Source organism: Camellia sinensis, chromosome 6, assembly GCF_055761805.1.
Source record: "Camellia sinensis isolate YWXY chromosome 6, ASM5576180v1, whole genome shotgun sequence".
NCBI lineage: Eukaryota > Viridiplantae > Streptophyta > Magnoliopsida > Ericales > Theaceae > Camellia > Camellia sinensis.
The window spans coordinates 202659711-202672452 of NC_138966.1; the positions used below are offsets into that span (position 1 = coordinate 202659711).

General features: G+C 33.6%; 1 protein-coding gene across 1 annotated transcript; it reads left to right on the forward strand.

Annotated features, from left to right (window-relative positions):
- The first annotated feature begins 230 nt into the window (after positions 1-230).
- Positions 231-1004, forward strand: LOC145794005 (L-ascorbate oxidase homolog). The gene has a single exon (XM_082876925.1). The coding sequence runs from the start codon at positions 231-233 to the stop codon at positions 1002-1004; it is 774 nt and encodes a 257-aa protein (XP_082733051.1).
- The last annotated feature ends 11738 nt before the right edge of the window (positions 1005-12742 follow it).

Consider the following 12742-nt stretch of genomic DNA (forward strand, 5'->3'; position numbering starts at 1 on the left):
TATATAATAGCTTGTAACATACAAATCAACAACACAACAATCTTGTAAGCATACATCAATCAATATTACATGTATTTTAACATGGTATCAGAGCAAGGTTAAGAATCTAATTATTCTGCTTCACCGGCGGGCGGCATCCTCGCCTTGGCCGCCCGCCGGACCTCTACACATACATTCACTCCGCTGCCACAAATTATTTGATCTTCTTGTTGCTGTTGCTAACAAATTCCATGGCAGAACTTCACCTTCAAGATCAGAGCATCATCACCATCATCCATCTTGAACAACCCCGGGGTCGGACCTCCGATCTCACCCAAATCCCGTCTCTTTACATCCATTTGGGGCAGTCCTACTCTGTACTGGTTACTGCCGATCAGCCTGCACAGGACTACTACATGGTTGTCTCAACACGTTTCACCTCCCCAGTGCTCTCGGCAACATCTATCTTTCATTACAGTAACTCAGCAGGAAGCGTTTCCGGTCCTCCCCCTGGTGGACCGACAACTCAGATTGATTGGTCACTTAACCAGTCACGATCTGTTAGGCAAAATCTAACAGCAAGTGGACCAAGACCTAATCCTCAAGGCTCATACCATTACGGGATGATCAACACTACCCGGACAATCAGACTTGCAAACTCTGCTCCAATCATCACTGACAAGCAGAGATATGCTGTCAATAGCGTGTCGTTCATCCCAGCAGACACGCCTCTTAAACTTGCTGACTACTTTAAGATTTCGGGGGTCTTCTCCCTTGCAAGCATCTCAGATAACCCAACTGGTGGTAGCAGCAGAGGCCGTAGGCAAAGAAGAGGAGAGGATGTGATTCATCCCCTCAAGGTTTCTCTTGAGGACCTTTACAATGGGACATCCAAGAAGCTTTGCCCGACATGCACAATTGGAACAGCAAAACCAAGTCCCACTCACAGATTCACACATTTCAAATCATTATTTTATGTTTTATCTTTTCTTTTTATCATTACACCATTGCTCCCAACATCCTAATGGTGCATTGGGTTCGTTAGACTACAAGAAAGAAGAAAGGCATGCTCTGGCAATTAAATCTCGTGAAGCTGCCCCATGCCTTCTCTCTCTCATCTTTTCCCCTTTCCAACCCACCATTCTGTTTTTTTTTAATCACCCCACTCTCTCTCCTCCCTTTGCATCCACCGCCCAAAATTCCCTTTTCCCCACTTCCTTTATTTTATATATATATATATATATATATATATATATCTCTCTTTTTATTAAAAAAAAAAAAAAAAAAAAAAAAAAAAACATCTCTCCTCATCAAAAGAGACCACGTCCACACCAATAGCACGGGCTCTATCCGCTAGGGCATATGGATCATGCGAAATTACATGCATACCAAGGCCTTTTGCACACCAATCATATTTTATTCATAGTCGGGGATCAATCCCGATCAGAATTTTACAGCAAACAAAAAAAAAAAAAAAAAAAAAAAAACCCACAACAACGGCTTTGTTTCTGCAGACGGCCACACACCGACATCCCTTCTCTACTCTGCCGCCGGTCTCTTCTTCTTGCCTCCGTCTTGGACAGTCCTTGACGGTGTTGCCTCCGGATTTCCCACGCCACCGAGCACATTTACTCCCTGCTCCTCCACTGCAACATATGGCGGCCCTCCAAATCGGAACATCACGGTGGCCTTCCGCTTCAGCTCCTTGTTTTCTGCCCTTAGCACGCTTATCTCTGCTCGCGCATCCTTATACATGCGTTGGAGCAGAGCCAGCTGGGAGTTTAATTGCTGCACCTCATTTGTCCTACTCTGCAGCCGGTGCGACAAGTTTGTGACCGCCGTCATGGACTCCACACATGCTTTCAAAGTATACTGATTCGCCTCCACATCCGTTTGCACTGCCATTTTTTGCTCCACCGACTGCATCGGAAAGTTCAACGGAGCAAACCCAGTGGTGTTTGGTTGGGGTTCACGGGACACCGCACCCGTTATCTCTCTTGTTGACTCGTTGAGATCGGGAAAGAGCGTAAGCAGACCACGGGACGAAGAGGCCATTTTCTGGGCAACAGAGTATTACAGAATATCTCTCGCCACAGAGTGTTACAGACTCTCTCTCTCAGCACAACGAAGATTTTTTCAGAGGTTTCTCTCAGTTTCTTGCCTCAGCCTCTGCCTCGGCCTCGGCCTCCGTCTTGGTTAAATAGCCGAGGCAGCCACGCGCATCGCGCGCCTCTTGATGCCAGACAAACGGGCACGCCAGCCAAGGCACTCACGTGCCTCGCCATCATCTCTGGCACGCCTTTTGATACATCGGGCACGCCTTTTGATGGCACGCGTTTTGACAGATTGGGCACACCTTTTGAGGGCACGACTTTTGAGGGCTCGATATCTACATCCATATTTTTTGGGCAGCCTATATACACACTCACACAGTGTCTTCTACACCGGTCAGCTTTATCAATCCCTTTGTTTCAACCTCAAATAGGTTTCTATCTTCACACCTATTTGAGTTTGAGGGGGGGTTATACACAGTATCATGTATAAGTCGCTCATGGCGCACTGTGCACCACCACAACCTCTGCTACATCGGTCCGACATGACCCCGTAAACTGTCTTCTACAACGGTCCGACATGACCCCGTAAACTGTTCCGACATTGATTCCGGTCAGCTTCTACATCGGTCCGACATGACCCCGTAAACTGTCTTCTACGCCGGTCCAACATGACCCCATAAAGTGTCTTCTACAACGGTCTGACACGACCACACAGTGTCTGCTACAACGGTCCGACATGACCCCGTAAACTGTCTTCTACAACGGTCCGACATGACCCCGTAAACTGTCCTGCTACAACGGTCCGACATGACCCCGTAAACTGTTCTGCTACAACGGTCCAACATGACCCCATAAACTGTCTTCTACAACGGTCTGACACGACCACACAGTGTCTGCTACATCGGTCCGACATGACCCCGTAAACTGTCTGCTACAACGGTCCGACACGACCATACCGTGTCTTCTACAACGGTCCGACACGACCATACCGTGTCTTCTACAACGGTCTGACACGACCATACCGTGTCTCCTATCCTGTTTTATTTTATTTATCAGTTTATTTTTCTGTTTTGTTACTCTCTTCAAACTCAAGTTGGTTAGTTCCTATCCTCCTTGAGTTTGAGGGGGGCTGTTAATGTACACTAAACCTAACCCACTAACCTAACCCACTACATTCACTCCACTAAACCTAACACACTTACCATCTCCACTACCACCCACCACCTCCACTACCATCCACTACCACCACTCACTTACCTCACAACTCTCCTATATAATAGCTTGTAACATACAAATCAACAACACAACAATCTTGTAAGCATACATCAATCAATATTACATGTATTTTAACAGTGTCAAACGTACTTATTTCTATTTTAAAAATTAAATTAAAACGGCATTATAGGCCACTTAAAGACAATCTGAGTAATGACCAATTAAACTAAGTCGAGTTCAAATTACACAATCAAATTGTTAATGACCAAAATGACATTGAACTCATATTTTAAAAATCAATTGCGTATTTAACCTAAGTTGAGTTCAAACTACACAATCGAATTATTTATAACCAGAATGAAAACGAACTCATATTTTGAAAACCAACTGCGTATTTAACCTAATTTATTAATATTAATATTATTATTATTATTATCCCATGACATAGTTTATCCGGAAAGTAATAAAGAGCCGCCAAAGAAACCTATAAAAAACAAGATGAGCAGACCAGTGTTTCGTCTGTTAAGGGCACGCTTCTAATTTAAAGTATATATAGTTTATTCATTAAAGTATAAATATGGTGCTAAGTCTTTGCCCAAGTCTTTGCCAATACATATTTAAGAATACGTGACAATGTTGGTTTCTAACTCTGCACTGCACTTGATGTATTTTCTGCATATTCAATAATACAGACTTCTTTTTTTCCTTTTTCTTTTTTTTAAAAATTTATAATCTATCTATACTATTTATATAAGTAAATCTAGTGGAAACTTACAAACTCTCAATCATTTAATCCTAATTTCTCATAATTTAGTGAGATAAAAAAAAATGAGGTGGCACTTCTTCCTCTCTCACCCAATTTTTTCTAGCCAAAATAGGGGAGAGAAAAAAATCCACATAAAATATATAAGAAAAAATATATATTTATCACTTTACATAAATCAAAAATTTTAAAACTCTCTTATCACCTCTTTCACTTATCTCAGTTTGATGAAATGGTTGTTTCATTCTCATTTTGATATCAAATTGGTGAAACTATTGGAGCTTGAAAAAGTCACTTTTTCATCAAATTTCAAATCTGATGCATGGTTTGATGCATCATTGGAGATGGTTTTAGAAATCAAGTTTATTATTTAAAAAAAAAAATAGATCAATTGCATGATAATAACATTTTCTGAATATTTATTTTGAATTATTGGCTTTACCTATGAAATTTGAGAAGATGATCTCTATACATTATAATTATAATTTTGTGACCTAAGTTACAACTTAATGTGTTATTAAAAAATTTACACATTATTAAATCAGCCCCGTGGTTTACCAAGATTGAACAACATTTGATTAGGATGAGCCTGTTGTTGACCCACAGGACACGGCTTAGTTTAAATGATATTTGATTTGATTGTTCAATGTACCCATGTGTAGGACTCCCTCCCTTCACCATCCTTATCTGAAAGAGGAGTTCACATTGGAGTGCACTGCGTTTTCAACATGTGCATTGATAGTTCCTGTATTATGTGGTGTTATCACAAAATAATTAAATAAGCTTACGAAGCATTATTGTAATCTTTACCTTAAACTAAAACTATTCATTAAATAATTACCGCTATGTGATATCACGGTCATACTTAGCTTACATGACCCCGTTGCTAAATCACATTAATGAAATTCAGATGACTAGGTCCGTTTTGAAAAAAGTTATTGAACATAAGGTTCAATTGCCTAGTTTGTATGGACAAGATAAATATTAAGGAAATGTGCATTTTGATGGAGCATTGGCAAAAAAATTATATTTTTATAGTGGTACCGAAAACAACAGAAAATAGTGTTAAAGCATTTCCTTTCTATCATTTCTGTTCATTACAGAGTATGGAACTGCTATTGCTTTTGAGTATAGCACGGGTGTTAAGCACAGATCTGAGGTCACAAGCAGGTCCAAATTTGCCTACCCAAGCTTTAGCTCTCACAAAACCTTAAAGTTTATGCTAATGTTCCCGCCCCCATGTTGCTCTTAAGGCTCCTCGGGGCAAACTCTCATGTGTGCATGATGTAAATCTATTCATGTGCTTCATGAATGACCTTGTGTGCATGATTCAAATCCCCTCCTTTACATGATTGTAATGGAGGATTTCCATTATATCATTTAAGAGTTGTGAATTAATCAAGAAAAATTATCATTATTATGATAAAAGAATAATATGTTCATTATATCATTATTATGCCTCGTTTGGGAAGCGACCGGTTTAGTCAAAAAGTTACTAAAAAAGTCAAAAAGCTAACAACCCATACTAAAAAGTCAAAGATTCTCTTTTCTCGCTACTTTTTACATATTTTTTCATAAAAAGCCAAAAAGTTATCCCAAACATACTAATTTTTTTTAGCTCATATTTTAACCAAATAGTCAAAAAGTTACTAAATTAGCCTGTTCCCAAACAAGGCTTTAGTTTTAGGGACCAAATTCTTTTTGCTCCTAAAAGTGAAAAGTTTGTTATAGAAAATATTAAGAAACTAATTTTAGTCGTCACAGAAAAATCATCTTGAAAAGTATTTTTAAAAAAAAACACTTTTAATGACAAAATATTAAAAATGTCGCTAATGTTTTAGGGACAAAAAAATTCCATGCTAAAAGATGTATTTTTTGAGAAATTTTAAACTCAAAAAAATAATAATTCATTGCTAAATGTTCAATTTTATTACTAAAAATACAACAATAACAATTTTGACAATTAAGATATTTAGTTTTTAAAAAGTGATTTCATCTCGAAATTTGTCTCTAAAACTTTAATTTATTATAATGGCGACACAAAATTTTGTCATACATTACAATCACATCATACATAGAGACCTTTTTTGCTGTTTAGGAAGGAAAATCCAAACAATGAGATTACAGGGATCTCTTAGTTAACCGTCCATAGTTACGTTTTAATGTTGCAAATAAGACTATGTAACTTTCGAATGTCATTCATTGAAGACTAATATCAATGAACAAATATCTATAGGATATTTGAGTAATAATACCAAATTTTAAAGAATATTGAGTTTTTCTACCCTTTTGTTCCTATGTTTCTGATATTGATTTGGAATCCAACAGAATTATAGAAAAGTCATAAGTATTTTAGGTCATGTTTGTTTGGGTAGATATGAGTTTAGGATTGGATTAATAGTCCAATAAAATTATTAATTCGATATTTGGTTAAACAATTATGGTGTGTTTGTTTTGAAGGATTAGGGGGTGAGATTGTTTGTTTCATTTTTTTGCTCCGGACTATTAGTCCCACAAATATGGGACTATCCTATCTCATGGGGAGATGGAATAGAAACTATAGGATTGGTATTCCATGGAATTATTTTGTGAAATGTTCATTTTATCTTTCATGCTATTACTTAGCAAACAATTAGAAAAGGATAAAATAGTCTTTTGAACATTTATAAATTATTTTTTTAGTGTTGTTAATTTAAAATTATATATTAAATAAAAAATTTTAATTATAAATTATAAATTATAAATTTAATTTAATTAAAAATAATAAATTATAAATTATGCACTTATAAATTAAATTTTTTTAGTGTTGTTAAAAAATTAAATTTACATATTAAATTAAATTATTTTTTAGTGTTGTTAATTTAAAATTATATATTAAATAAAAATATAAATTATAAATTAAATTTATTTAAAAATAATAAATTATAAATTATGGCCTTATAAATTAAAATTTCAACAACACTAAATTTAATTTATATATTAAATAAAATTATTTTTTATTGTCGTTAATTTAAAATTATATATTAAATAAAAAATATAAATTATAAATTATAAATTTAATTTAATTGAAAATAATAAATTAAAATAATTAAAATATTATGCAAAAAATAAAATAAATTTTTTTTTTATTTAATCTAGCTAAAAATAATTAAAATATTAAAGTTATGTTTAATATTGCTATTACTTTGTAAATAATTGAAAAGGATAAAATAATCATTTGAGCGTTTATCCTTCTCCATACTATCCCAAACAAACATTGGATAACTAAAAATAGTCTAATCCAGACATCTAATCCCATGACTAAACAAACATAAGATATAAATTTTGTCCAACCAAATAGTCCCGGGATAATGTATCCCAGGACTAATAGTCCGATGAGTTACAATCCCCCATTATCCAGTCCGTCCAAACAAACGCACCCTTAAAGTACAGACTAATAATCCATCCGAATATGATATCTCACATATGATGAATTATTCAGTTCCACAGAGGGAGGTGAGATATAAATTGGAGAACTGAGCCAAAGTTTGGATTATTAGTCTCTCTTTATAATCCTAACTCAATCCAAACACAAAATAGGATACACAATCTAAAGGGATTCGTAATCTTAAGACTATTAGTTATGAAAATACTAATCTAACCTAATTCAGTTCGTCCAAACAAACGGACCTTAGTGTATAAATTCGGTTCTGACACGTTTCTGCGACATCAATCTCTTTATTACCATTCATATAGTTACATTTTCATGATGCAAAAAGATCATATTTTATGTATGTACCTTTCAAATGTCATTCATCCATTCAAGATTTGGAATTGGGGAGAGAGGGAGGGGGGGACCAGTGATCCACTACCGAGCTGCCCTAACTAATGCATTTCCAAACCATGCTTCAAAATTTCTCAACTTCATCTAATAGTCAACCAAACAAGCCTTGTGACAACTCATGAGGCTCATCACTAATAATCCCAAGGGATTTGGTTTAGTAAGAGGAGAAAGTAATAAAAGGGCTTATACACTTTAGAGGTCGCAGTTTGAATTTTACAAAGGTCAAACATCTCAAATCTCGGGGTCATTAGAAATTTGCCCTGTCGTTAATTTTAGAATTTTGAAATTAATTGAGATGCGCATAAACTGCTCCAGACACCTAGTTATCAAAAATATAAAATAAAATGAGGCTCATACTAATGGAAGCTAGGTGGGTTGTGTAACAAAATGGTTAACTATAATGACAAAACAGTGGCAATGAAAATGACGATCCCAATAACGAGAGTGATGGCGAATTAATGGATATGCAGATACAATGGCTGTGAAAGGGAACCAATATATAGATTGCGATAAGTATTTGAAATGAATGAAAATTCAAAAAAAAAAAAAAACTAGACAAATATAGAAAAGGTATAAAAAAAAAATAGCACACTAAAATCTAAATTAATGAAAAATGTCATATATAATTTCACTTCTTATTGTAATTTTTCACCTTGAGACACAAGTGAATTAATTTCATATGTATTTATTAATAGTCTCATTGTTTTGTGTCTAAGAATGACAAACTAGAGTTTTAAAAAATGAAGTTATGTATAGCCATGCTCATCTAAAATAAAAAAAAAATAAAAAAAAGGAACTTTCCATAAAATATCTTCATTGAAAGAAATCAAATTGGTCTAGATCTTAAATTAAGCATTAAAAAATAAAAAAATAAAAATTTAATTTGGAGGTATAAACGATGGAATTCATACGAAGCCCAACGTAAGTTGCCGCGAAATGGTGAGTTGTGCTTCCTTTTTTTATTGGCGAAAATTAGTTATTAGTTATTAGATTAGTACATAAGATAATTAGCCTTCTCACAATTTCAAAATACTAAATGCTTACCTCCTAATTCAATTCCTCCTTAGGAAGAGTTGAACCGTAACCTTTACCTTGAGATTAAACTCTTAGGAGAGTCATGGTTGCCAACTAAGTTAAGCCGACTTGGTTTGGTGAGTTGTATTTGTTGAGCCATTTCAGGTCTCATATAGTTGTTTTGGGTCTGATTCAACAAGCTTGGAAAATCTGCAAAATTACTATTTTACCATCAAACTGTTCAATTGATTTGTAAACTCGTTGTCGATCGCCACTACTGGATGAGATATATTTGTGAAAGGAAGTTATGGTGAGAGACTACTTTGAATAAGAAATGAAGAAAATGTGACGCGTAAGTCCAGATTCAATGGCACCTGCTAGATCAAGTACATGCCCGAAAATGACTTGCCATTTGGAATCAGTCTTGTTTTGTGGTTTTGGATTTAAAAATAAACAAGTAGTGTAATTCCCAATTGATTGATTATGATTAATCAACAATAACCCTGGTGATTTGGACCCTAGCCTAGTGCATTCACTGTGTCATTCTTCATTTTTTTTTTCTTTTTTGGGATGTGCAACTCCCATGAGTTTATAGTAGGACTGGGCATATGATTATCTAACTTGTGAAAATTATTCAATTCGACCTGCCCGTGCTATTTGGACGGTTTCACAAAATTGTTAAGATCGGATGCATTTTAGAATTTTCCTATTTTGCGGGTTGCGGGCGAATCACGGATTTTATCTGCACCCGTACTCACCTGCCCGCATTTGTATATAATTTTTTTTTATTTTTTTAAAATCTAAATCATTAGATTTTCTTATAAGTTTTGTAAGTGTGTAACCCTAATATCCTCTTCTCTCATTCACTTGGGATTGTTTGGGATGACCTAAATAAGTGCACTTTTTATCTTTTTACGAAAAAATGTACAAAAAAGTAGAGAGATGATGTGATGAAAAAAAGATAAAAAGATAAAAAGTGTGTACTTATTTTGGGCTGCCAAACTTGGCCTGATTATCAAACTTGTGAGTTCTAACATTATAACATTATAATAATATCACACACTGTCTTGTTTGAAATACTTATTATTCAATTGATTTTTTTTCAATTTTTTACAAATCTAGAAGTATGTGATGTTTTTTTTTCTCTGTTAATTTTTATTTCATTTTCATTTTAATTTTTTGTAATCCAATTTTAATGGAGGATAGTGTTGAATCTCCCGCAACCAAAAATATTTAAAAAAATTTAAAAAAAAAGCCAAAAAATAAAATTTTAAAAGAAAAAGAGCAATCACAAACCGCCAGCACATCCGCAAATCCTATCCGCACAAATAGCAACCAACATTGCGGGCAATTGTAGTCCCAAACTGCAAATCGAACCGTCAAAAGCACATCCGCAAATCCTATCCGCACAAATAGCAACCAACATTGCGGGCAATTGTAGTCCCAAACTGCAAATCGAACCGTCAAAAACCGATCCGCAAGCACCCATAATCTATGGCATTTGTCACTTTATGTGATAACTCCTCATACAGTAAAGTTATAAACGTGTAGAATTTATATTCGGTTTTTATTAGGAAATATCAGGTGATTTATATTCAATTCTAGTATAATGGAGTTTTCACTTAGAATAAATTTGAATCATACATCCATTATTTTGAATAAAATTGTGGATATTTAGGATTACTAATTATTACAATTTGGGACAAAGTTGTACGGTGTTAAGGAGGGATTTTAGCTCCAAACTAGGCTAGTCAATCTCGTTTGAAAATATGTTATTTTAGTAATTTTTTAATTTTTTATAAAAAAATGTGCAGAAAAATAGAGAGAGTGATGTGACAACTTATAGCAACTTTTTAACTTTAGCTAAAACTAAAAGTTGTCAAATGAGGCCTCAAATTGTTCTAAAGTTGTACATTATGTACTTGTGAACTATACAAGAAGAATATTTCACTAATCAGAGATTTTTTAAAAAAAAAATACATATAACTATATTCCTTCTTTTCAACATAAATAAGTAAATAATTGTTTAATAATACACGTAACTTATCAGAATTGTTTTAGTTTGCAAGATCTATAAACAGTTTTTAGTGTCCGGTACGTTAGACGAAAAAAATTGTTTTATAAACTCAAGTTTCTTAACTTTAGAGTATCTGAATTCTTAAACTCAAGTTCCTAAACTTTCAGATAAATTAAACATCAAGTTCCAAAGCTGCAACTTTTCCAAAAGCATCATAATGTTGCTTTACTATTGCAATACTGCAACAAAAATTAATGTAATCTTAGGTGGATTATTTTATTCAATTTTTTTTTTCTCTATTTGCTGATAAAAAATAAGAAATAAAATTAACAACCACAAGCAGTATTAAATTAGTATATCCTCCAAAGCAAACCAGCGAAACACGTGTTACAATTCATTGAGAGGTTCGAATCGGAGTTGTCTAACAAACAAAGCTACAAATTAAGCATCAAACATGGAAATAATGACAAGAGAAAAAGGAAGAGACAAAAACAAATTAAAATCAATTTGTCTAAGTATGAACTCGGCAATGCTTCCCTACAAGAACACAAAGTGCTTTTTTTAGTGGCATACTTTCTCATATTTTATCTTTTTTTAGAGACATTTGGTTGGCAAAAGCCCAAACAAGATAATGAATGCATTAGTCGAATCTAACATGGCCTTCAATAGTCATTGTTTTTATCCCTCATATGCAGCTTTGTAAAGCTTTATACATTATCAATAGTATCATTTATAAATAGGACCTCTTAGGTACTATCAATTCTTGTATTGGGTCAGTCTATACGAAGCTTTGCTTTGATTATAAATGGGACTCTCACTAGTGGACAGTGGGATTGGTTTCCAGGGATTAGTCGACTTGTGTTAGGCTAGTCCATACGAAACTTTGCTTGTCAAAAAAAAATAAAAATAGTATCATTTATAAATAACAAAGCCAGAATGCATTATTTTAAAAAGACCCATCAAAGTATATTGAAGTTTAAAGCCATTCTACTTGGACATTGTGGAAAATTTTAAAGATTTGTGGAACATCAAATCAAGACTAGTGATATGGATGGAATTAAGAGAAGACTATAGGGTCATGGCCTTTCTGTTTCTATGAAAAATTCTATTAATCATTAACACTTTTAAAATAGAGAAATTAGTGGAAAATCCACTTTAGCAACTGTCTAAGGCAACATGGTGGATATTTTTTATTTGTGAGAGATTCACCTTTTGTAAAATAATTTGGTGAGAAGTCTAAAAAGACATTTTGTTTCTAATTTTACCCTTTAATTTATTTGTTGATTTTTTTTTATCTGTTGACTTTTGTTGACTATCTGTTCAAATTCATATCTATCTGTTCAATTTTTTTTGTTTATCTGTTCAATTTTTTTCTCTGTAAATTTTCTACCTGTCCAAATTTTTTTTGTATAAATTTTCTATATGTCCAAATTTTTATTTGTACAAAATTTCTATTCAAATTCTATCTATAGAAATTATATCTGTCTAAATTGTTTAATATTTTTGTATGTATAAATTTTCTATTCAAACTATATATGTAGAAGTTTTATCTGTCTAATTTTTTTTTTATCGGTCCAAATTGAATTTATCTATTCAAATAGAGAAAAAAAAAACTAAAAAATTTATCTGTTCACTTTTAAATTTTTTTTATCTGTTCATCATCATCATCAACAATCAACTATAAAAATATATATATTATCATCATCATAAATAAAGAAAAAAAAAATCAGCACAGATCTAACACACAAATCATCATCATCATCATTATCATCAATAACAGATCAACATAGATCTCACAAATCTACATTGATGTCACAGATCTGAGTTTAAATCTAATATATACACAACACATAGAGAGAGAAAGAGAGGAACATAGA